Source organism: Camelus ferus, chromosome 16, assembly GCF_009834535.1.
Source record: "Camelus ferus isolate YT-003-E chromosome 16, BCGSAC_Cfer_1.0, whole genome shotgun sequence".
In the NCBI taxonomy this organism is placed as follows: Eukaryota; Metazoa; Chordata; class Mammalia; order Artiodactyla; family Camelidae; genus Camelus; species Camelus ferus.
The window spans coordinates 20,821,626-20,845,688 of record NC_045711.1 but is presented as its reverse complement, the minus strand read 5'-3'; the positions used below and the strand labels follow the sequence as shown (position 1 = coordinate 20,845,688).

The 24,063-nt window shown below is 66.1% G+C and overlaps 1 protein-coding gene across 1 annotated transcript in view; it reads left to right on the top strand.

Moving 5' to 3' along the window:
• The window catches only part of BAHCC1 (BAH domain and coiled-coil containing 1), a 62,560-nt gene extending 39,035 nt beyond the window's left edge, over positions 1-23,525 (top strand). The window contains 25 exon segments of the mRNA XM_032456575.1: positions 2,477-4,222; positions 4,498-4,606; positions 4,908-5,116; positions 5,247-5,405; positions 5,644-5,807; positions 5,963-6,293; positions 7,301-8,134; positions 11,465-11,664; positions 11,769-11,905; positions 12,390-12,500; positions 14,549-14,636; positions 14,638-14,670; positions 14,785-15,067; positions 15,735-15,917; positions 16,020-16,321; positions 16,523-16,630; positions 16,723-16,867; positions 16,959-17,073; positions 17,160-17,235; positions 17,359-17,467; positions 18,162-18,281; positions 18,408-18,605; positions 18,708-19,894; positions 20,391-20,627; positions 21,182-23,525. Of these exon segments, the coding sequence (XP_032312466.1) occupies positions 2,477-4,222; positions 4,498-4,606; positions 4,908-5,116; positions 5,247-5,405; positions 5,644-5,807; positions 5,963-6,293; positions 7,301-8,134; positions 11,465-11,664; positions 11,769-11,905; positions 12,390-12,500; positions 14,549-14,636; positions 14,638-14,670; positions 14,785-15,067; positions 15,735-15,917; positions 16,020-16,321; positions 16,523-16,630; positions 16,723-16,867; positions 16,959-17,073; positions 17,160-17,235; positions 17,359-17,467; positions 18,162-18,281; positions 18,408-18,605; positions 18,708-19,894; positions 20,391-20,627; positions 21,182-21,388 (7,391 nt within the window). The 3' untranslated portion in view covers positions 21,389-23,525.
• Positions 23,526-24,063: the final 538 nt, after the last annotated feature.

Here is a 24,063-nt window from a genome sequence, read left to right as displayed (position 1 = left end):
GTGGCCACCTGGACATGGGACAGGTGTGGGGAGTGGCCTGAGGCCTTGGTGCCCTGTCTCCAGGATTTTTCTCGGGTAGGGGGACATCTCATTTGCATTTTAGAAAGATCTCCCTGGGGTGGGGCCCAGGAGGCTGGGGCAGCGGGACTTTTGAGTCCATGACTATGTTCAGATGACAGGTGACACAGACATGAAACAGCACGTGGGACCCCGTGGGGGGCCTGGGAGGGGCACGAGGGGGCGGGGGTCCTGGATGACCCCTGTTGATGCCCCGGCTGTAGGCGGGGGCGCACCTGTGGAGGAGCTGTTTGGAGAGGAGGGGGGACTTCCCTGGGGTATCCAGCAGGTGGCTGGACACTCCTGGTGGGGGTCAGACCCAGCCCAAGGAGAGGGACCACCCAGGGTGGGGAGGATGGATAAGGACAGGCGTAGGTCCGGGGAGCCCCAGGAGCCCCAGGGCAGAGGAAGGGCCCACAGAGCACCCAGCAGGCTTTAGGTGGTAGCGGCCAGGCCGGAGAGTGTCCTGAAGGAGCCTCAGGGTAGGGCGGGGCCCCCAGCGAGGTGACCCTGTGAAGGGTCACCTGCCCTCCTGCCTTCCCAGCCCCTCCCCCTCACAGCCTACCCCTCCATGATGTCGGCCTGTGCCCTGAGGTCCATCTTGCATCTTTGTCCAGGCAGGGCGGCGGAGGCTGTGGAAGGCCTTGGCCTCGGCCTTGGCCCTGGCCCAACGCAGGGCTGGCCAGCTGGGGTGGGTGCAGATAAGACCCTGCCTGCAGGCAGGCCCAGGAAAGTTCCCCAGCCCCACCCAGGGGATGGACAGATACCGGACGCTTTCAGGGAACCAACCTCGGGGTGGAGGCCAGATGGCCTGCTGCCCAGAGGACAGCCCCCCACGGGCCTCGGGCTGGGTCCCCTAGGCTCCCATGTCAGCCCTGCTTGTGCTGCTGTTTTGACAGCATTTGTCAGGGGCAGGCAGGTGGTCCCAGCCCCAGAAACCTGACCTGGAGCGAGGGGCCCCCTTCCAGGCCAGCCCGCCCTCAGCCTTTCACCGTGCAGTGGTGAAGCTCCACCCGAGAGCACTTTGGTTTTGGAAACTGAGCTAATTGGGTTTAGCCAGGCTACTCTCTTCCCTTTGCTTTAATTAGCAGGAAATTGACAAGGAATTTACACAGCTGAGGACAGTTTTACAAGTTCCAAATGTTTCTTTTGTTCCTTCTCGTCTGCTCGCTCTCTGGGCTCCAGGCCATCCAGGCTGCCTGTCCACCAGCCCAGCTGGGTGTAGAGGAGGGCAACCCCCAACATCCCCAGAAACGAAAACCCAGCCCCAGCTTAGGGAGCACTGGGTGTCCCCAGGGCTGGCCGGGGACTCGGGTGGAGAGCAAGGCACCCCAGGTTGAGGGCCCGGGCTGGACAGCAGACTACGGCCCAGCATAGGGAGCAGGGGCTGCAGCCACCACCCGCCAGGCTGGACGGGCCCAGAGCGGCAGAGACCTTGGGAGCCCACGAGGACTGGGGTGGGAACGGCCACCTGGGACCATTTTCCTTTCTTCCTTCGCTAAACAATCACCCACCCACCCCCCCAGCCTTAGAAGACCACAGATATGGTGCAGAAGGTCTGGGGGCCTCCCAGGGTATTCAGGAAGCAGATGGTCTGGTCCTTCACACCCAGCCTGCCCTCAGACACACATCTCCCCCGGGCTCATTTCCTTCTGAGGGTCTTGGCACTTACGGGGGCTACTAAGAGCCGGGCACTTTGCCTTCCACAGTGTACGGTGCCCTTGCCGGGACCTCTCTCCAGCAACTCTTCACGTGGCTGGGCATCCAGGCACAAGAGCTGCGTGGTGGCCACGTCACGCCATGTGCTGTCCACTTAGCCATCCCCCAACTATGAGCCCACAGCCTCCTTAGCTTTTAAGGTTCTGACGGCTACTTGCAAGGACCCAGCCAGTTTACACTCCCCCAGCATTGTGTGGGGTGCAGGGGGGTGCCTGTGGCCCCAGACCTCATCCCCCCTCAACTTGCTCAGGGCACATTGCCGCCCACGCCCGCCCGCCCTCCCTTTGCTAATCCCCCTGGGTGCTAGGCTGGGCACGGGGGCTGGGCAGTTGACAGCTCCCATCCCTGGGGGCTGAACATAAGTCAGAACTTCTGGGGCATGGGAAGTCAGCGTTTCATGGGGACAGAATTTCAGCTTGGGACGATGGAAAAGGTTTGAAGCCGGGCAGGGATGAAGGCTGCAGATGAATGTCTTTAACGCCATTGAACAGCATGTTTGAAAAAGGTTACAGTGGCCAAGCTTACGTTACAGATGCTTTACAGCTTTAAACCTTCCTCAGACATTGACCCTTAAGTCCGTGCGAGCCGGGCAGTGGTGGGGATGGGGTAGGGGGGAAACCTGCAGCACTCTCCTGGGGGCACTGCACCCTCCAGCCCTGGCCCCGGGCTTCCCTTTGACCTCAGTTCTCTCCACAAGCAGATAACTTCTACCTGCGCAACCTGCCCCCTCAGCCCACGCTCCTGCCCGCCAACCACAATTTCCCCAGCGTGGCCCGGTCCGCCCCCAGCCACCCCATCGGCTCCTGCAGCCGCGACCGGGGCGAGGCCGGCCACCTGCAGAAGGGCAGCAAGGAGTTTGACCGCTTCCTCGTGGGCAAAGAGAAAGCCAGCAAGGCGGCTGAGGGCAAGGAGCGGCCAGCGGCGGAGGAGGACGGCGGCAGGATGCGGCACAAGCTGGTGCTGCCTGTGCCTGGGGACACGCACTGTAAGGAGGGCAGCGTGGCCCGCGGCGCCTGTGAGGGCCGCCCCAAGCACCTGGCCTCCTGTCTCCTCAACACCAAGGTGCTGGATGGTGAGCTGGGCCGGGCTGCGCTGGCCAGCTGTGCGGGGGGCATGCTGGGGCGGCCCGGCATGGGCGCGCCGTCCTCCGGACGCTGCGCCAAGGAGGCGGTGGGCCCCGCAGAGCCCGGGCCCGCCTTCAGCGAGTGCCTGGAGCGGAGACAGATGCTGCATCATGCCGCATCCTACACGGTGCCGTCCGGCCTGCCCGCCGGGCCGCCCCCGCCCCTCAGCACGGCTGCTGGCTCCTTCCCCTGCCTGCAGCTGCACGGGGGCCCAGACGGGCTCTGTCCCCTGCAGGACAAAGTCCCCCGGGACCTGAAGGCCAGCGGGCCCACCTTCGTGCCTTCTGTGGGACACCTGGCTGAAAAGAGCCGCCCCTTCCAGGCGGCCGAGGCCTGTGCCGTGGCGGGTGAAGGCAAAGACCGGCACCCGGAGGGGGCTGCAGCACCTGACCACTCTGCGCCCTACGGGGTCTCCTATGCCCACCTGAAGGCCGAGGGCAAGGGCGAGCGGAGGCCCGGGAGCTTTGAGGTGGCCCTCAATCCCCGGCTTAAGGGCCTGGAGTACCTGGACAGCGCCGGCCCCGAGGCCTCCTTCCCTGGGCTCCCCAAAGGGAGCCTGGACAAAAGCAGCTACTTTGATTTGCCTGCTCCCTCGCAGGACTGTGCCCGGCCAAGTCACCAGGACCCGATGGGCGGGAAGGTCACCCAGGCCTGCTGCACTTTAGGCAAGACGGCCAACAAGGAGGCCCTTGGGGGGCCCCCCGGGGCCCAGAAGGTGGCTCGGATCCGGCATCAGCAGCACTCGGTAGCCCCCGAGGCGGAGCCGGGAGGCAGCGGGGCTGAGGCCAAGCGCAAGTCTCTGGAGCTGGCCTCCCTGGGCTATGGTGGGCCGCCCCCGCCCCCGTGGAGCGTCCAGTCCGGCCAGGGCGCCGCCATGGCCATCGGCGAGGAGCGCAAGGCCGGCGCCTACCTGGACCCCTTTGGCGGCCCCTTGCAGCAGTCCGCGCTCCTGCCGCAGGACCTGCCCGCCCCGCCCGACGAGGTCTCGGCCATGAAGAACCTGCTCAAGTACAGCAACCAAGCGCTGGTGGTCGGCCAGAAGGCCCCCTTCGTGGGCCGGGGGGGCCTGAAGGCCAGCTGCGCCCAGCAGGACGCGAAGCTCCCGGCCTCCAAGGGCCCGGGCCAGGCCCCCGGCGACGTGGAAAGGCCCGACTGTGCCCGAAGCAGGGAGCACGACGCTCCACATGGTGACGGGGAGGTGCGGCAGCCGCCCGTGGGCATAGCGGTGGCCTTGGCCCGGCAGAAGGACACGGTGAGCCGGTCGGAGGCGGCCTACGGTGCCAACACGGGGAGGCAGGGCCGGGCAGCCCCTGCCTTCAAAGGTATGGCCCCTCCACAGAGAGGGAGGCGAGGGTGGGGTATCCCTGACCTGCCCCCCACCCACCCACCCAAGGCTCCTCGGGTGGGGCCCTGGGCCTTCTCACCCACCACCTCCCCACATCCGCGGCTCCTCCCGGGGCTGCCCTGCTCTGCCCCTTCCCTGTGAGGCCCTCCAGTTCCTTAGCCCCACGGCTTGAAATGAGGTCCATGCTGGCTTTAGCTGCTGGTCCCCAGCTGCCCCAACCCTCACCCCTTCTACTGTCTCCAAACCGTGCAGCTGGCAGTGGGCCCCGCTCCACCCACGCGCTGGACCTGGAGGCCGAAGAGGAAAGGGTGCGCCTGTGCGAGGACCGCCTGGGGCTCGCTGGCCGCGAGCTGCTGCTGCAGTAAGAACCAGGCTGCGGCCTTCAGGGTGGGGCCCGGACCACGCCTCTGGCTCCCCCACTGGTGCTGCGTGGGGTTAATGGCCGGGCTGTCAGGGTCTGTGGCCTGTCTCCAGCACGGCTGTGCGCGGCCCTGGGCGTTGCTGGGCTTTCCGCCCATGTTGGAGGGGGCTCTGCCAACTCCCCCTCCACCAATGGGAACGCCACTGGCCCACCTGAGTGTGACCCCCACGGGCTGGGGTGGAGGAGCTGGGTGGCGATGGTGGCTGTGCTGAGTCCCCCCCCCCACCCCTGTGATGTACAGGGACAACAAAGACCTCGTGGAGTTCGCCCGGATCCACCCATCGGGCGGCTGCCCGGGAGACCTGGCCCCCCACCTCATGATCGCTGGGGGCTCCTCCCTGCAGAGCAGCCAGCTGAGCAGTGACCCGGCCCCCCATCCCCACCCTGCGCACCCACCCTGGCTGCCACGCACCCGCAGCCCCTCCCTGTGGATGGGGGGACATTCTTACGGTCAGCAGTGCTCTGAGGGCAGGGGTCCTGGCTGGGCATGGTGGCGGCACTGGCCGGGGGCTGACAGCCCGTAGCCTGGGGCTCTGCTCCCGGCCCTGCACTGCCTGACCTCTGTGCCCTGTCTCCCCAGGCCTTGGTCACCCCGCCCTGCACCAGAACCTGCCCCCCGGCTTCCCCGCCTCCGTGCCCGGCTCCATGCCCCCCGTCTTCCCCCTCTCCCAGGATGCCCCCGCACAGCTAGTCATCCTGCCCTCTGAGCCCACGCCCCACACCACCCCCCATGCGCTTGGTAAGGGCCTCCCCAGCCGGGCTGTCTGCATGTGGGGCTGTCACCAGCGGGCCTGAGCAGCCCCCGTAGGGGTTGGGGAAGGGGCAGCGAGGCAGGCACCTGGCCGGGGCCGAAGAGATGGGTGTGAGGTGGATGGGCAGGAGGCGAGGGCTGGGAGAGGCCAGCTCGGTGGCTGGGATGCAGCCTGGTGCCCCATTGTCCCCACTGGGGCTGATGGCTGCTCTGGCTTTGCCCACAGCTGACGTCATGGACCAGGCTTCGTTGTGGCCCCCCATGTATGGGGGCCGGGGCCCCGCCTCCCACGTGCAGCACACAGGCCAGCTCCCTGTCTACTCACGGCCCCAGTTCCTGCGGCAGCAGGAGCTCTACGCCCTGCAGCAGCAGCGGGCCGCCCAGTTCCAGGTACCCGCCCCTCGGCCACACCCAGGGCACCACTGGCTCCCTCTATTGCCACCTGGCCTGGCCCGGGCGTTCCCGGCTGCACACTCCCCCCCCCCCCACTCTTGCCGCCCTGAGCAGGGGGCCCAGCCCGGCTGAGCCTCTCCCCACCCCAGCAGCAGAAGCCCGAGGACCACCACCTGGAGCTGGAGGAGCCCGCCCAGGAGAAGGCCTTGAAGTCCACCCACAAGCCAGTTGCCTTAACCCCCACGGCCAAGGGCGCCCCCACGCCCGCCACCGCAGGCCCTGCCAAGCTGTCACCCTGCTGCCACTCTCCTGCCCTGAAGCCCCCCGCCAGCTGCCCTACACCACCGCCGAATCCCGGCGCCCCGTGCACTTTATCCGTCTGCCCCACCGGCAGCCCCAGGCCTGGCTCCAAGCTGCCCAGCGCCGAGGACAAGAGTGGGGAGGGCCAGCGGCCCAGAGCCGACCTCAGCACGTTGGAGCCAGGTGAGAGTAGGCAGCACTGGGCTGGCCTCGGCCCTCCCCCCTCCACTCTAAGGCCTGTCACCTGCCAACGGGCACAGCTGAATGGGGGTAGGGCTGCCTGGCTTGGCACCTGCAGGGGTTCCCTCACCTCCCCAGTCCCTGTGGTAGGGCCCATGGCGAGGTCACCTGTCCACACCTGCTCTTCCTCTTCCTCTCTCTCCACAATCCTGGGTGACCCTTGGGAGAAGCATTCAGGGTCCCCATCCCTGGCTGATGGGACAAGATGGCCAGGCCCGGTTGGCCGGCACCGGGGCCCCGTGGTTGAGAGCGTGCCTGGCTGCCAGGGACAGTGGCAGGACCGCAGGGCAGCAGCCATGTCTCTGGGCCAGGGAGCTCATCCCCGCTGTCAGGGCCTGCGCTGGAGGGTCCAGGCCCAGCCGAGGCCTCTGAAGCCGCCTGCCCGCCCGCACGCTCCCCCACAGCAATTTGATTCTCTCCGAATTAGGCCGAGAGTTTACACTGGAAGCCGTGTGGAGAACATAAAATCCGCCCCAATTCCACAATAAGGAGACTGAGCCAGCCAAGGTGGCGGGTTTTTTTTTTTTTTTTTTTTTTAGACTTTTTTCTTGCCTTAGTTATTTTTTTTTTTATTGTAGTTAATGGGGCGTAATGCCTCCAACAGGCTGCCAACTCGTTCTGGTTCAGGGAAAGCCCTGATTCAAGTATCTTATTTAAAAACCCCCCTTTTCTGGTTAGCCACACCACATGTGCTGGAGACAGCCCCCCGGGACCCCTGAGGCTGTGGCAGGAGCTGTCCTGGCCAGAGAGGAGGGCCTGGGAGCCCTGGCTCCGGGGGCCTCCCCTCCAGTCCCCCCGCGGCATCCTGTGTCCCTGCTTGGCCTCACACGTTCCGCAGGCGGAGGGCTGGCTGGGGACCCTCCCTCCCCAGTGTGGGTCTGAGGTATCTGAGGCCGTCCTCTCCTCTGTGACGGGACCAATCTCACCCCCAGCTGCTCTCTCTTTTGCAGACCTGCCTCCCGGATACACGTGCCCCGTGGCCGGCTCGGGCTTCTCCCAGCCCCCCAGTGTGCACTCATCTGACCTCTCGGACCCCAAAACTATGCAAACCGCTCCTCCAGGGGCCCAGCCTGAGCTGGCAAGGACGTTGCCACCCGGGGAGCTGCGCCTACACGGCCCTCAGAGCCCAGAGGAGACCGGGCTGCCCTCAGGGGCCAGGGAGGCCACCCAGGACCTTGCCGCCACCCCCTACCCTGCCGAGCGGGGAGCCCCGGGGAAGGCAGAGGGCCCCAGCCCACTGGAGGGGCTGCGAGAACTGCAGTGTGGGTCCCTCCTCGAGGGAGGGGGCCCTGAGGCCACTGGCCAGGCTGATTTCACTCAGGGAGGGGCCCGAGAGGAGAGGACCACGGAGGAGGGCAGGGAGGAGGGAGAGCAAGGGCCCTCTTTAGGGGCCGGCCCCCAGGCTGTGGAGCAGCAGGGGACCCTGGGTGCCCTGGATCAGGCCGAGCACGGCAGGCAGCAGGCCCCCACGGAGGCTGAGGCCGGGGATGAGGCCCAGTTCGAGGCGGAAGAGCTGGAGGAGGAGGAAGAGGAGGGCTGGGGGTCGACTCCCAACAACAGCCAACGGCCCAGGGAGCTGCCTGGTCTGGATGCCCTGGTGGCAGCCACCATCAACCTGGGGGATCTGCCCAGCGAAGGCCCACTGGACCCTCAGCCCCCTGCTGTCCCCGGGCCACCCAGCACAGCTCCCCTGCCCCGTAGCTCAGGGATTTATGGAATTGCCCTGCTCAGTGAGCTGGCCGAGCTGGAGATCCAGCAGCAGAGGACTGAGCCCGGCTTGCAAGGTGAGCCCCACCCCTCTGGGGCCCTGGGAGCTGGGACCCTTGGAGCTGGGACCCTTGGCACAGGCTCAGGGTTAGCCGGCCAGGCGGTGGCCTTCAGCCCTGCTGGGTTGTCCCCATGGTGTGGCCCCTTGTCGGGAAACCAGAGGCAGGTGTGTGCACACTGTACCACCCCCAGCCCTGGGTGCTGGCTGGGCCGTGAGGGCAGGGCCTCAGGACCAGGACTGTGCCCTGACGGAGGAATCAGGGAGGCCTCCAGGCAGCACTCCCGTTGCTGTGGGCACCCCTGAGGGGGGTCTCAAGGTTGTCCCCATTTTACACTCGGGGACGCCAAGGCCCACAGAAGGGCAAGGTCACTAAACCCTGACCTCACAGCCAGGAAGCCAGGAGGAAAGATGGCGTGCGCTCTGCAAGCTTCCAGCCCCGAGCTCCACAGCTCCCGATTCTGGGCCTTTCCGGGGTCCAGCTCAGGACACGTCTGAGAGGCTCCCGGGCTCCCTGCGTCTCCCCCCCCCCCCAGGTCTTCGGGTGCAGGCGTAGGGCTGGTGCTGCCCTGCGGCTAGACCCGGACCAGCGCCCAAGGGCCGACCCCTGCTGGGCCTCTCCAGCCCTCCACTGTGCCCCGCGGGGACCCCCAGGCCCTCCCTGCTGGAGCCCCTTTCTAGGGTGGGGGGAGCGCCACACCCAGCATTGTGCTGCGTCGATATTTATAGAAAAGACCCGACAAGGTCCCACTGGTTTTCCCAACACGGGAAGCGCCCTACTGCCCATGGCCAGCCTCCAGCGCCTCTTGTCTGAGTGGAGATGAGAAAAGGTTCTCGTAAAGTTAATTTCCCTGAAGGCCCCGTATCACTCCTCCCCTGTCTGAAGAGGGGCCGCCGCTGTGCTGGGGGAGTAAGGTGGGGAGCCTGTGCAGGTCCGGCCCCTCGGGGGGGCCTCAGGAGTGCAGCGGGGCTGTTGTGAGAGTGTCCCGAGCCGAGCCGGTGCCGGGTGCCATGTGTGTGGCCACCCAGGCCGTGCGTGTGAACGCCTGCTGGACCAGTGCCCGTTCACTGAGTGAGCATTCACGTGTAGACCACGTGTGTCCCACTGCTGCCACCGCTGGCACTCCACCCCACCCTCCCCTCTTGCAGCCCCCAGGCCTTCACCCCGCCTCCCGTCACCCCCGGGCCCTCGCCCTCCCTCTGTCCCAGTTACTTGGCGCGGCCCCTTCAGCTCCAGAGCTGCTCCCCGCGAGCTCAGTGGCCACTCTGCCTGACGTTAACTAGGAGACCAGCTCGTTCTCTGAGCAAACAGCAGGACTCACAGAGCGACAGGCGAGAGGGGAACGTCCTGGGACCAGGCCAGAGCTGAGAGGGAGGGGTGAAGATCCCAGAGGGGCAGCAGGGCCTCCTCCCCTGCTCCCCAGAGGAGGTCCCATGAAGCACCCCCAGGCCTGGCAGGTCTAAGGCCAGGTGGAGGGAAGTGGGGGTAAGGAGGCAACCAGGTTAAGGAAGGCGACGTGGCCCCCACTCCCACCAGCCGGACTCGGCTGCAGGACCCTGGCTTATCTCCTGCCTGGGCCTAAGTCCAGCACCCAGACCTCCATGCCGGGGGGTGGGAGGGAGCTGGATACTTCCTGTCTGGTGATGGATAGGAGGACCTACAGGGTCCCATCCCCGAGGCACCCAGAACACCCCTCTCTGCACCTGGGGGGCCGTCAAGAGCATGGTCCCTCCTCAGCCTCCCACCCACCTTGAAACTTGGGGGGGCCCAGGCCCTGTCCCTTCCAGGGTGTGGTTGCCCCTTCTGTCCTGTGTGAGCCTGAAACCAGGTGATGAGCTGAGTCAAGGTCCTCCCTGCCCCCAGAACTCGCCTTGGACCTGCACTGCTGACCTGCACCCCCGCCTCCCACCTTCTCCTGCCCCGACAGCCTCTACGGGCCTGGCTGGTGGGGGGAGGCCCAAACCTGGGTCCTCTTCTCTGCCTGGGGAGCCCTCAGCCGGCCTGCACAGCCCAGTCCCATGCCTCTCCGGAAACAGGCCCGGGGCTGGGGCTGTTACTGTCTGCCCCCACGACTCCCTGAGCCAGAGAACAAGGCAGGGTGTCTTATTAGAGCCCAGAGAAGCGCCCAGCATCCCCCGAGGCTCCCCTGCAGGACCTCAGCCTCAGCAGGCTTAGCCTGAGGAGCGGGTGGGGGCTCAGGGAGGACTGAGCAAGGGGCAGGGAGGAACAGAGGGGCTTCCTAGTGCTCAGTGACCCCCAGGGATGGGGAGACCCTGTGGAACTCTTAGCTGAAACGGGGCTTGCAGACAGCCCTGCCCCGGCTCAGGGTGGGAGGAGAGAGCCCCTCCCCTGCACTCCCAGGGCACCTTTGACCCTGCGCCCACCTGTGGCTGAGGGTCTCGGTGGCCTTGACCTGGCACTGCATCCAGAGGGTTGAGCTTCAGTGTCCACCTGTGCTTTGTCCCGTGGCCCAAGGTAGGTCACACTGCCAGCTCCATCAAGGCGGCGGCCGGGCACGTCCCCCTGTGCAGTTGCTCAGTATTTCACGGTGAGGGACTTGGAAATGGTGTTGCTAGCCCATGAATTCATGTCAGTGTGACTTGTGGGCTTCTGCTCACTTCAGTCGGTCATAGTCTGACGCTGTTCGCCATTTGGTGATGGAATTGTCTTGGATTTGGCCTCTCCAGCTGGCTCATAGGCTGGCTCACGGGGGAGCTGACTGTCCTGTCATGCTCTGAGCACTTGGCGTGTTCCCAGCTCACCCCAGGCCTCCCCTGCCCCTGGAATCAGCCGTTTCTCCAAGGAGCCGGGTTCTTTTCCTCAGAGGACGTTAGATGCCAAGTTCAGGGTGCTAGGTGTGCTCATTGCTGCTGGGGTGCTGCTGTCCCGGGCCATCTTGGAGGGCAGAGCTGGCTGTGTGTTCTGAAAATCACAACTGCCCACTGACACCTCCCGCTCTAGGCATCCTGGCTGGCTCCCCCACCCACAGCTGTAGCACCTCGTGGGACCAGCCCACCTGTGTATGCCAGACCCCCATCTCTGCCACCACCCCCTCCCTGTGGCTGCCCTAGGTCCCGAGTCTCCGTTCCAGGCCTGTCCCCTGAATGGATGCTGCCCTACGACGGCTTGGCTCTGTCCCTTTGCTGGGCCGCCCCTCCCCACCTACTAGAGCTGTGACGCTCTGGGTTTTCATGAATTTGGAAGAGGGCGAAAACAGAGCCAGGCAGCCTCCAGTGCAGGGAGGCGTCCAGGCTGTGCTGAGATGCAGGCTGACATCAAGCCTCTCTCTGAGGGGCAGCGTGGGGCCCACCGCCCACACACACACACTGACCCTCTTGTCCCCCGCAGAGGAGGAGCATGTGCTGGCCTTCAACCTGCAGCGCCTGGCCACGCTGGCCTCAGCCTGGTCCATGGTGGAGGCTGCTGGCCTGGACAGCCCTGCTGCCTCAGCCCCGCCCCCCCCCGCCGGCCCCTGCAGGGCTCCCACACTCACCCCCCGCATGCAGATCCTGCAGCGCAAGGACACCTGGATCCCCAAGACCAAGCCTGTGAGTGGGGGGCTCTGGTCGCCCCCATTGCCTGTTGCCATCCTGGGGGGCCTCCCCCATCATGCCCCCCCGCGCTCACAGGCCCCTGTGCCCCCGCCCGCTAGGTGTGCCCACTGAAGGCAGCCATCGACCGGCTGGACACGCAGGAGGTGGAGATGCGAGTGCGGCTGGCGGAGCTGCAGAGGCGCTTCAAGGAGAAGCAGCGGGAGCTGGCCCGGCTGCAGCGCAGGCACGACCGCGAGTACGGCCCCAGCTGGTGGCGGGGCTGGGGTTCAGGGCAGGTGCCAGTCCGGCCCAGCCCAAGGCCATGGAATTGACCCGTGTGTGCTGGGCTGAGCTGGGCCAAAGGTGCAGATCTGGGAGGGTCCCCAGAGGCAGTGGAAGGATGAGGTGTTCGCCCAGCGGGAGAAGCAAACTGACGGGGAGGGGAGCGTGGGGGATGTGGTGGGGAAGAACCACCCGACAGAGGCTGGGAGGCCAGGGCAGGAGTAGGGGCTTTGGCGGGGCAGAAGGAACCTCTGAAGTTGCCTTAGCTGCAGTGCGAGCTTCCCTGACTGGCGTGTGCAGGACTGCTGCAGGGATGGAGTGGGCAGCGGGAACCATGGCTCAGCCTTGCCCTCCATTTAGGGGCCAGGCTCCCCACGCCAAGTCTTAGGAGGGCCTGGACCCCTGTCAGGGAGCCAGGGCAGGCATCAGCCTCTGACCACCCCTCCTGCGGCCCCCAGGAGAGATGACAGCTCTCGGAGCCCTGCCAGGCGTGGGCCCGGCCGGCCGCGGAAGCGCAAATACTCCAGCTTGCTGCCTGCCCTGCGCCCTGGTGATGGCAAGAAAGTCAAGTGAGTCCTGAGTGCATGGGCCCCACGGGGTGCCTGGGGCTTTAGGCCACGCGGTGGGGCCGGGCTGGCCCAGGTGCTCTCCAGGCCAGGGCTGCGGAGGCTGGGCTCCTCTTGCTCCCAGAGGGGCTGGGCCCCCTTCCCACCTTCTCCTGAAGACCCAGCGCCCCTGCCCAGAACCCCAGGCCAGCCGTGGTGAGTGACCGGGGCCAGAGTCCCAGTGCAGACGAGCCCTCCTGCGGGCCTGGAGTGTGGCCACACCAGCTCCACGTGCCGGGCCGTGGCCAGAGCCGTGGCGTCGGCCCCGCCCGGCCCCGGCCCAGCCCCTTGGGTGCAAGGCGGCGTTGCGTAAAGGCCTCTTTATCTGCACCGTGTAGAGTCGTTGGTCACGCTGCGGTGCTGCGCGCCGCTGCTGGCACGCGGTTATTATCCATTACCCGCCCGGCGCAGTCGTTGGCGCACTCCCAGACCTGGTATAATTGTCCTTCTCGGCTACAAATTGCCTCTCCCGGCAGGCCCATTTGCATAAATCCTCAAGCTCCTCCAAACACGATTGGCGCGGCGTGTGCGCACTGCATCAAGCCTGATGATTTGGTAATAATAGTTAAATCGGCACTAAATGGTTCCTTCAATTAAGACAGAGGCAAAAAATTAATCTCAGGGCTTTATGTCACAAAACATTAGCAAATGCGGAGAAGGTTACAAGGAGGGGAGAGCCCGGCTGGCTGCGAGCGGGGGAAGGGACGCGCCATGTGGCTGGGGGTCCTCCCCAGGCAGTCCCTCCGCCCTGCCCAGGTGTCGCCCGGCAGGGCCTCCCCACTTTGAGGACCAGGCAGCACACGGGGAGGGGCTGACGGCTAAAGCCAGGGCCGGGCCAGGGTCCTGTGGGAGGGCCCAGGTGGGGAGCCCTGGTGAGGCTGCCCTTCTTCCCTCGAGCCCACCTCCCACCAAGTCCCGTCCTGGTGCTTGCGTGGCGGCCACTTCCTCCACTGACCTGAGAACCCAGGCCCTGGCTGGACTGGGAAGGAAGCCGAGTCCAGGGCCCTCTTTTCCTAAGGATCAGGGCTCCCTCCCACCACCTCCCCATCTCGGGCTCCTACCCACTCTCCATCCCTCCGTGAGGCCCCTACCCTGCGGTGGCTGCCCTGCCAACAGTTGGACCCAGGCAGGAAGTGGGAGGCCCGGGGGGTCCAGCGTGGCCATGGGACGGCTTCCTGCCTGGCCTCTCTGGGCAGGAAGGTAAAAGTTCTGGCCGCAAAGGCCAGGGCCCAGGGCCCTCAGCCTCCATCTGTGACTCATTTTCATTAATACTACGCCAGTAGGGGAGGGGGCAGGTGAGAGGCCCAGCCCCCAGCCCCAGTTTGGCAAACGCCAGACAGCCAAGCTCACAGCCTCACACTTGTGGGCCTCATGGGCCTAGGGACACTGAGTCAGCAGCTCCCCTGGCCCCATGTGGGAGCTGGGTGGCAGGGCACAGCAGAATCCCCCGTCTGAGGCCCAGAACTGAGGGCAGAGAACGAAGCTCTGAGGGGTCTGAGCCCAGCAGTGGGGGTCCCTGGGGGCCCAGAGGCAGAACCTGGCCAGGTTCCTCTGGCCACTGACCCCTCAGCCTCTTGCTGGCAGCGGCAGAGATGCTGGGAGTGGACCCTGTGCTCAGGAGCCCCTGTTCCCAACGGCAGCAGCCACTGGCCTTTGTACTTACTAAGGGCCAGGCCTGGGGCCTGCGTGATCCCACCCCGGCCCTGCAGAGGCACAGTTACCTTCCCCGCTTTCCAGGTAGACGGAGGCACACAGTGGCCCAGCCGGCCGCAGGGCCCTGGCCTGGCCCTCTCTCCCCCAGTCAGTGGGCCCAGGGCACTCAGCACTGGCTTGGCCTCCCCGCCCCCAGCAGCTCTTATGTGCTCTGACGAGCCTGGCAGGGCCCTTGCAGGATAAGAGAGTCTCCCAGACACTCAGCCGCACCTCATGACCCAGGGACTGCTGGGGGGCGAGGCCCAGGTGCCCACGTGTGCCTGCACCTGGCCTGTGCCCACCTGCACCCCGTACCCCAGGGCGGTGCGCTCCAGCCTTGGCCTGCTGTGCGCCGAGCTGCGGGGTGCCGCTGACGAGCCCGCGAAGAAGCGAGGCCGGCTGGAGAAGGGCGTCCTACGTGGGCCTGCAGCCCGCCTCTGCGGTGAGTCCCACGGCAGCCTCGCCCTCGGGCACCGGCAGTGGGGAGGCCACGGGCCGCGGGCCCTGGCTCTGGCTGAGGGTCCCGTGAGTGCAGCCGCCACCTGCCCATTCACAGGAGAAGGTTCGGAGCAAGAAGAGCAGCGGCCGGGGCGACGTCGCATCCGTCGTGGCCCACAAGGTGGCCCGGCTGACACCAGAGGGCGAGAGCAAGGCGCTGCCAGCCAGCCTCAGCCCCTTCCAGCGGAAGGAGGCCACCCCTGGGGGGCGCCTCAGGAAGAAGCTGTCTCGAGCCAAGAGCACCAGGGTGTCGGGGGCCGCCCGGCACCCACAGCCTGACGGCAGCAGGGAGACCCCGAAGTTCCTGGCCCCGCAGGCAGGGGCCACGGCACGTGACGCAGGCAAGCGGTTGCTCCGGGCAGCACAGCCAGGACCCCTGTGGTCACTGGGGCTCACCTGGGCAGGGCTCAGGGAGGGCCCCGACCCGGGGGGACCACAGGGAGGAAAGAGGCCGCTGGATAAATCCTGGGAAAGGGGGAAAAAATAGCCCTTCTGTGTGCGCCAGCCCGTCTTCCTGCAGCTTCCGGCCGGGCTGGCCCGGAGGGGTTATCTGGCCCCCAGCAAACAGCATGTCCAGAAAAAGGAGCCTGGAAATAGATGCTTCCTCCCTGCCAGACCCTGCCCCTCCCCCAGGCCTGGCCTGGCCTGAGGAGGAACAAAGGAAGGGAAGAGGAAGCAGGGGGCAGGAGGGCGCCTGGCAGGAGCATGAGGAGGGGAGGGGGACCCCCCAGCCCTGCGAAGTGTGCGCCCCACTGCCCAGGGCAGCAGAAAGGAAAACGGGCTGAATGAGGGAGGTCCAGGAGGCGCACCCCTTCCCCATTCTGCTCGTTCTGGTCCAAACAGCCTCACCTGGCCTAGATGTCTGCCCCTGAATCAGCCCCCAGAAGACAGTGGTTAGGCTCCACTCTGCCCCCAGGAAATCCACATATGCAATCAGCTTCCTGCCCCCACCCCAAAATGGCGCTGCTCCAACGACACCAAGTCACCTGGACCCTCGGCTCCCCCCAGGCAGCGGCTCTGACAGTGACAACTGTGAGGGTCTGTTGGAGACAGAGGCTCCCCTCAAGGAGCCGGGCCTGGCGCTGCACGCTGGGGCCCGCGTGGCTGTGCTGGGGCCCTCGCCCTCCTCCGTGGTCAAGATGGAGGCCAACCAGAAGGCCAAGAAGAAGAAGGAGAGGCAGGGCTTGCTAGGTACGCAGGGGGCGAATGCGGGCTGGGGTAGGCCTGGCCGGTGGGGACCCCGGCAGGCAGCAGGGGGGCCCCAGCAATGGCCTCCCTCCCTCCCTCCCACAGGGGCCTGCCGCCTGTCCAGCCCCGAGAGTGAGGTCAAGGTCAAGCGGCGGACGGTGAAGGCCAAGGTGGGCGGCAAGCTGGAGCGGGCCCCGGGGCGCAGGCCCCCAGGAGGGCCCAGCCGGAAGAAAGCCGCGGGCAAGGCCACGGGCAGCCTGCGGGCAGAGCCGGGGACCACACCCTGCAGGGAAGCCCTCTGCGGCCCTGCCCGGGCCTTCGCCTGCCACGAGGAGGGCAGCAGGCTGGCCAGCGAGCGCCTCAAGAGAGCCACACGCAAGAGCACAGCGCTCCCGCCCGCGCTGCGGGTGAGGGCCGGAGAGCACCCGCGGCACCCGAGAGCCCTGGGCCGGGGTGGGGGGGTGCAGATGCACAAGGACTCGGGGGGCCCTCATTCCACCTCTGCTACACCGAGCCACACCTGGGACTCACATATGGGGCCACACTCAGGGTCAGCTGTGGGCAGGGAGGCTGGTGCCACCCTCACCTCAGTTCCTCCCATCCCACAGCGGAAGAACGGGGCCCTGTCCATCGCCCTGTCACCCCGCAACGCCAAGGCCATCCTGGGGAGGGGCAGGAAGGCGGGCAAGGTGAAAACCAAGGCCATCGGCAAGCAGGTAGCACCCCCCCACGTTGGGCCCAGGCGGCCCTGACCCCTCCCACCCCGTCCTGAGGGAGCTGACCCCTCTGGCCGCCCCCCCCCCCCCAGGGCAAGGGCCGGGCGGTGAGCCGGCTGCTGGAGAGCTTCGCGGTGGAGGATGACTTCGAGTTTGAGGACAGCAGCAGCCTCTCGGAGGACGAGGAGGAGGGGGAGGCCAGTGGGCCCCTGAGTGCTGAGCAGAGCGCAGCCCTGGGTGAGCAGCTAGGAGGGGGCGCCGAGCGTCCAGGGACAGCAGTGGGCGGGCAGGCAGGCGGGGGCGAGATGCTGACCCCCCGTCTCCCCAGCACGCTCCTGCACCATCCACAAGGAAGACCTGCAGGACGGGCTGCCCGTGCTCATCCCCAAGGAGGACAGCCTGCTGTACGCGGGCAGCGTCAGGACCCTGCAGCCCCCTGACATGTGAGGCCCGGGCGTGGGCAGGGAGGTGCGGGCGGCGGTGGACCCTCAGGCCCGGCTCACGTTGCCCCCCGCCCCACACCCTACAGCTACAGCATCGTCATCGAGGGCGAGAGAGGCAACCGGCAGAGGATCTACTCGCTGGAGCAGCTGCTGCAGGAGGCGGTGAGGGGACACCCTGCTCGGCTCGCCACCCGGGGAGGTGGGCCTGGCCGCACCCAGCCCCTCCCGGGCACCCCTGGGCCAGCCCTGCCCACTCACGGCCCGCCACCCCGGCTCTTCCTGCAGGTTCTCGACGTCCGGCCGCAGTCCAGCCGGTACCTCCCGCCCGGCACGAGGGTCTGCGCCTACTGGAGCCAGAAGTCCCGCTGCCTGTACCCCGGCAACGTGGTGCGAGGTGAGCCCCACTCAAGGCCCCCCAGGGAGGCCAGCCAGCCCCTCCCCTCAGGCAAAGCAGCAGACACGAGGCCCCCTACGAGACTCCGAGTGCCATGCGAGGGACCCTGCCTTCCCAGGCCAGAGCTGGTCAGACAGAGCAGACAGTAGGATCAGCGCCCTAGTCACCAGGAAAAAGTGTGAGGACAGGGTGGAGCCTCCGGCTGCCCAGAAGTCCTAGCAGAGAAGGGGACCAAGAGGCCTGGACCTGGGGCTGGTCACCTGGGCACCAGCTCTCCTGGGTGAATCCTTCAGACAATTCAGGCATGAGATGTGGGGACTCGGGGGTCTGACAGGGTGGGCAGGTGGGCGGGTGGGAGGCCCATGAGTTTGCACACATGCCTGTGAGCGTAGGGAGAGATCAGGGCCCCGCGTCCCTGTGTGCATGCCCCAGGATGGGGGTGGTGGATGGCGGTCACATTGTCACTCCAGCCACATTGCAGACGGCGGAGGGGAGGTGGGGGGAAGGTGGGCTGTTCCCAGCAGCCACGGCCGCTCCAAGGTCAAATGTGATCAGGGAGCAGAATGTCCCAGCGTCATTTGTCAGGCACTCGGGAGCCCATCCTGTCATCCTCCTATCCCGGCCACCCAGCCACCATGGAGAATCTGTGGGCCCTGAGCAGAGGGCTGCGTGCTTAGGTGGGCCCTGTCCCCAGGCACCTCCAGTGATGAGGAGGAGGACCTGGACTCCGTGGTGGTGGAGTTTGACGATGGGGACACTGGCCACATCGCCGTCTCCAACATCAGGCTGCTACCTCCGGACTTCAAGATCCAATGTGAGCCCCAGGGCCCCCAGGGTGGGGTCCTTCTCTTCCCGGGTCAGTCCTGATGGCCGGAGTCAGGCTGAGCCCTCCCTGGAAGGGAGCGAGGGGAGGCCGTCACCCCAGTGACACAGCACCAAGGCCACTGGTCCACTCTGCAGGCACAGGAGCCCTCACCAGCCCTGCTGGTGTCCAGCAGCTGCCGGAGGACCAAGAAAGCTTCCTGCGAGGCACCCCCACCCAGTGAGGCCCCCGCCCCAAGCCTGTCTCCCAAGGCCCATGATGGCCCCGAAGCCTCGAAGGCCCCTGGCAAGAAATCCATCGTCAAAGACAAAGCTGGTATGCGCGGGACCACCCAGGCCTCTGGTGGGAAGGCACCCTCTGGAATGGTGGTGGGGGGCAGGCGGGCAGTTCCTCTGACTCCACTGGGCCCCTCCCCAGGCAAGGCAGAGCTCCTGCCCCCCGGCGCCAAGCCCCCTGCGGGGACCTCAGACCACTTCCTGGGCCGTCGGGGCGGCCCACTGCTGAGCTGGTCGGCCGTGGCACAGACCAAGCGGAAGGCGGCGGCCGTGGCGGGCGGCAAGGGGCCGGGCGTGCTGCAGAACCTCTTCCAGCTCAACGGCAGTGCCAAGAAGCTGCGAGCCCGCGAGGCGCTGTTCCCCGTGCACAGCGTGGCCGCGCCCGTGTTCGGCAACGGCTTCCGCGCGGACTCCTTCAGCAGCCTGGCCAGCTCCTACTCGCCCTTCGTGAGCGGGGCCGGGCCTGGCTTGCCTGGGGGCGCCCACAAGCTGCTGCGGGCCAAGAAGGCCGAGCGGGCAGAGGCTGAGAAGGGCGGGCGGCGGCGGGCGGGCGGCGAGTTCCTAGTCAAGCTGGACCACGAGGGCGTGACCTCTCCCAAGAGCAAGAACTGCAAGGCGCTGCACGCAGGCGACAAGGATGCAGGGCCCCGGTCCGGGCGGGCCCTGCCCAGCCCCAGCTACGGGCACCCGGCCCTCGCGGGCAAGGACAGAAAGGGCCGGGCGCCCGTCCACCCGCTGCCCGTGGGACTGGCGCTGCGCAAGTTTGCGGGCCAGGCCGAGTACCCGCTGCCCTGTGACAGTGACTGCCACAGCTCCTACTCAGACGAGGAGGAGGATGGGCCCAGCCTGGCGCCCGGCGTGCCCTCCCGCTTCCTCGCCCGCCTGTCCGTGTCCTCCTCCTCCTCGGGCTCGTCCACCTCCTCCTCCTCGGGCTCCCTGTCCACCTCCAGCCTCTGCTCCTCGGACGACGAGGCCTCCTCCTACAGCTCGGACGAGGAGGACCCGGCCCTGCTGCTGCAGACCTGCCTCACCCACCCCGTGCCCGCCCTCCTGGCCCAGCCCGAGGCCCTGCGTGCCAAGGGGGGCGGCCCGCACGCGCACGCGCACGCCCAGCGCTGCTTCCTGTCCAGGGCCGCAGTGGCCGGCGGGGGCGCCGGCGCCGGCGCCAGTGGCGGCAGACCCAGGCTCAAGCGCAAGGAGGGCCTGAGCTCCTCCAAAGCCAAAGAGCTGTCCCGGAGGCAGCGGCTGCCCTCCGTGGAGAACCGGCCAAAGATCTCAGCCTTCCTGCCCGCCCGGCAGCTCTGGAAGTGGTCAGGGAACCCCACGCAGGTAGGTGGGCCCGGCTCCCGGGTGTCGGGTCCCCCCGACTCCGCCCTGTGCCACGTGCTTGGTTCTACTTGGCGGTGTTGTACTGAGCGTCTTTCTTAGTCTGTAAACGACACCGCGGGCTTGCACGGGGCTCGCTGCGCAGACACAGGCGTTTTCTTTGCCGACGCTCCATGGCTGGACACAGCGTCGTTCACGGTTTTCGTCCTCCCTGCCTTCAGATCCAAGGTTCTTTAGAGTCAGTTATGACCTTGCTGTCAGGACCTGGGGTGCAGGGCAGTCCCGGAGTGGCTGACCCCGTGCTGATCTGTGGCTGTCGTGACCAGCAGCTGCCCTGCCCTGCGCTGCCCTCGCAGGTGCCCGAGCGCGCACGCTTGCACACAAGACACGCTCTCCTGCGCCCTCTCTCTGCTGTTCTGTCCTGCGTCGTCCGACCCTTCCCCCGGCCTGTCCTGAGGCTCCTGGGCCCTCACTGCCCGCTGCCCCGTGTCTCCCACAGAGGCGGGGCGTGAAAGGTAAGGCCAGGAAGCTGTTCTACAAGGCCATCGTCCGCGGCAAGGAGATGCTTCGCATCGGGGACTGCGCCGTCTTCCTGTCGGCCGGGCGGCCCAACCTGCCCTACATCGGCCGCATCGAGAGCATGTGGGAGTCGTGGGGCAGCAACATGGTGGTGAAGGTGAAGTGGTTCTACCACCCGGAGGAGACCAAGCTGGGGAAGCGGCAGAGCGACGGGAAGGTAGGGGCCTGGCGGGGCTGGGGCCGGGGCCGGGGCTGGCTCAGAGGGGCCGGACAAGGGGAGTGGTCCTCTGCGAGCACCCCGGTGCCCACACCTCCAGGCCTGGGTGGAAGCAACATGGCTGAGGGCTGAGGCCCCACAGCCAGGCCACCTGGGTCCCTCCCTGGCTGCGCCTCCAGTGATGGTTTCACCTTTGGTGGGGGCTGGGGGGGGACTGTGACCCACTGGCACCTCGTAGCACCAAGCAGTTCCCGTCCTCGGGAATCTGCCCCACCCCCCGACCCCACAGGCCCTCTGGTCCCTGCCTCCCGATGTCCCCCCAGAACAGAAGACATCCCAGTGCACCCTCTGATCTTCCCTGGAAGAACCATGTTTGCAGGTGGTGCAGAAACGAGCACTTCTCCAACTCTGCCAGCCCGAAGCGGCCCTCAGCGCCAGCCCCCAGCCAGTTATAAGCTGATCCAAGTGGCCCTCCCGAAAGCAAGGGCCCAGTCGGGTGGGGTGCGCGGGCAGAGCCAGGCCGGACTCTGAGCAGCCCTCGCCCCACCCCGCAGAATGCGCTGTACCAGTCCTGTCACGAGGACGAGAACGACGTGCAGACCATCTCTCACAAGTGCCAGGTGGTGGGGCGGGAGCAGTACGAGCAGATGACACGCAGCCCTGGGCACCAGGACCGGAGGGACCTGTATTACCTGGCGGGCACCTACGACCCCACCACGGGGCGCCTGGTGACGGCCGACGGCGTGCCCGTCCTGTGCTGAGCCCCAGCCCGGCTGGCCTGCGGGCGGCCCGCCGCCCGGACGCAAGGACACCGGACGGACAGGCGCGCCCAGCCCCACGCAGCCCGGCAGGAGGCGGCCGCACCTCGGAGGGCAGGTCTAAGCAAATATGCAAACCCACCAAGGCAAGACCCGGGCTTTTTTATTATTTCCCCTGGAAAGCGAGAGCTCCTGGCCGGAACCCAGTCCCATCCGGCCACCGCGGAGGGCCAGCTGTGCCCCCCCGGGACCCGCCAGCCCTCTGTTTTCCCTCGTCGGCAGTTCACGAGAGATTAGAATCCAAGCCATATCTCCCCTAGTACCTCCGACTGCCCCCCGGCAGGGAGGGCAGAGATCAGGTGTGTGTCTTATTTATTGCTCTGTGTAAATAGTGTATTTCTGGGGGAAGTTTTATGGGAAAAAAGTAGAAATGGATTTTTTTTTTCCCCACACGCGTGGCAAGGGTGTGTGTGCGTGTGTGTGTGTGCGCGTGTGCGTGTGTGTGTGTGTGTGTGTGTGTGTGTGTGTAGGAACTTTGTTCTGGGGGGTTTTCTTTGAAAATGCACTGTTTTCCTCAGCCTAGCTGAGTTCCCACTGGGGCATCTGGACACAGAAGCGGCTGGGGGCAGGGGCGGGGGAGCACAGGGGTCAGGTGGGACAGGACCCCGGTTCACCCGCTGGTCTCTTGGGGGGACTGTGTCAGATGGAAGTCACGCTCGTTTCCTTCCCTTTAATCCATCTCCTGGGGAAGAAAGGATGGGGGGCTGGGTTTGGGGAGGAGGGCCCCTTGGGGGCAGGAGGGGTCCAGAAGCAGGCTCCCCAGCCTGAGAGTGGGACAGCGGCCCCGTGTACCTTACCTCCGTTTAAAACAAGACACAAATGAGCAAGTATTTTAAACTGTCGATGTGAAAATGTGATGTTTTTATTTCCTGAATATTCCAGTAATTTCTGATTCTTGTTTCAACAGCCAGCTTGTCTGGCCTCTGCTCAGAGCAGGGAAGGAACTTGCCCCGCCAGCTCACGTGGAGGTTTCTAGGCCTTTTCTGCAGCCACTTGGCAGGGCCGATGGCCTGGCAGGCTAATGCCTGGGGCCCCTAGCAGGGTTCCTCCTGCTCCCCACCAGCCTCACTGCAGGGAGCACCCCTCGGGTGGGGGTGCTGTTCACCCCTCTGCCCAGCGCCCCAGCTGCCAAGGTGCCAGGTGGGTGCCCTAGACCAACCCGGCAGCCCTGCTGATCTCATCAGCCCTTCGCTCCTCCTGAGGTCAGGAGGGACAGGCGGGGCGAACCAGACCCATGGCCCAGCACCCCTTGTCCTCAAAACGCACCGAGGGCCACACACTCCCATGTCCCACCGCACTGAGACTCCTGCGGCCCCACCAAAAGCCCCCCAAGTTAGCCACTGCTCCTTAGGACGAGCTCTTGTGTGACCCACAGACACAGCCCAGGGGCCCGGGAAACAAGGGATGTGGGTGGGTACCTGGGCCCCCTTTTCTTTCCAACCAGGAAACCACCCCGGCCCCGCCTGAAGGGTCCCTCTGCAGCTCCTGGTGGCCACAGGAAGGGCCAGGGCAGGGAGGGGGTCCCCTGCACCCCAGCTTACCTCTCCCACCCAGATTCTCCCCTTTATCTCGGCACGAGTGCAATATTTCATTCCTGGTGGTCGTCCTGGAGACGGCAGCCGACGTCCTGCTGGCAGCTGGGGAAGCAGAAAGATGCTGTGGGCCAGGGCGTGCACTGGGCCCGCCAGGCTCGGACACTAGAACCAGAGGCTACTTTCAGCCCCAAGCAGTGAGGCAGCAGCAAGCAAACAGCAGCCTTTTCTTGGCCTCCCGGGCCCGCCCCCCACCACTGGTTCTTCTCCCCCTTCTGTGGATTTGTCTGTCCTTCGCTTTTCTCTTCCCGTCCCGCCCTGTCCGTGTGCGTGCAGACGACACGGTGCCCCCCCAACCGTGGTTAAACCTGGCAAAAGCACGACTTGTAAATGTGTAAAGTAAGAGGATGGTTGAATTTTTTTTTCAATGTAAACACTAAAAACAAAAAACACAAAGGTTTTATGAACAGCAAACTCTATGTAAAGGCATTTTAGTATTAAATTTTTTATCGATAACTTGCTTAAGAATAAATATACGACCTATTGTACAGGTTTTCGGTGGTCCGGAACCCTCCCTCCCACCCCAGCATCTGCGCGCGCACCACGGCCACTCCCCGGAGGCCCCGGAGCCCGGGGGTCTCAGCAGCCGTGTCCTGGGCAGCTGAGTGCAGCCCCTCGGGTCTCGGGGAGGCATGAGCAGCCAGCACGGCTTTGGGGTGGCCTTGGCCTCTGAGATCCCAGGACAAGGAGCCCTTTCTTTGTAGATCTGCCCGAAGTGGGTCAGCAGTCCACGTGGCTAAGCCGGGCGCCCCTGGAGGGGAGCCGGGGAGGGTCAGCCCCCACAGGGCACAGGCACAGAGGAAGGGTGGTCCCCAAAGTGCCTGGGAGGGCCCTCCTTGAGGAGTGCGTGGATTTACTCATTGGACATTTTCTTGACTGACGGCTGTGCAGGGGTGATTGTGAAACGGAGGGCTGGCCCTTAGGGCCTGAGGGGTGCTGGGGGGTACATCTCAATGCACACCCCCAGCCAGAGGGAGCCTTGCGCAGTGAGGCTGCAGCCCCGAGGGCTTTCCAGGAACCCTACCA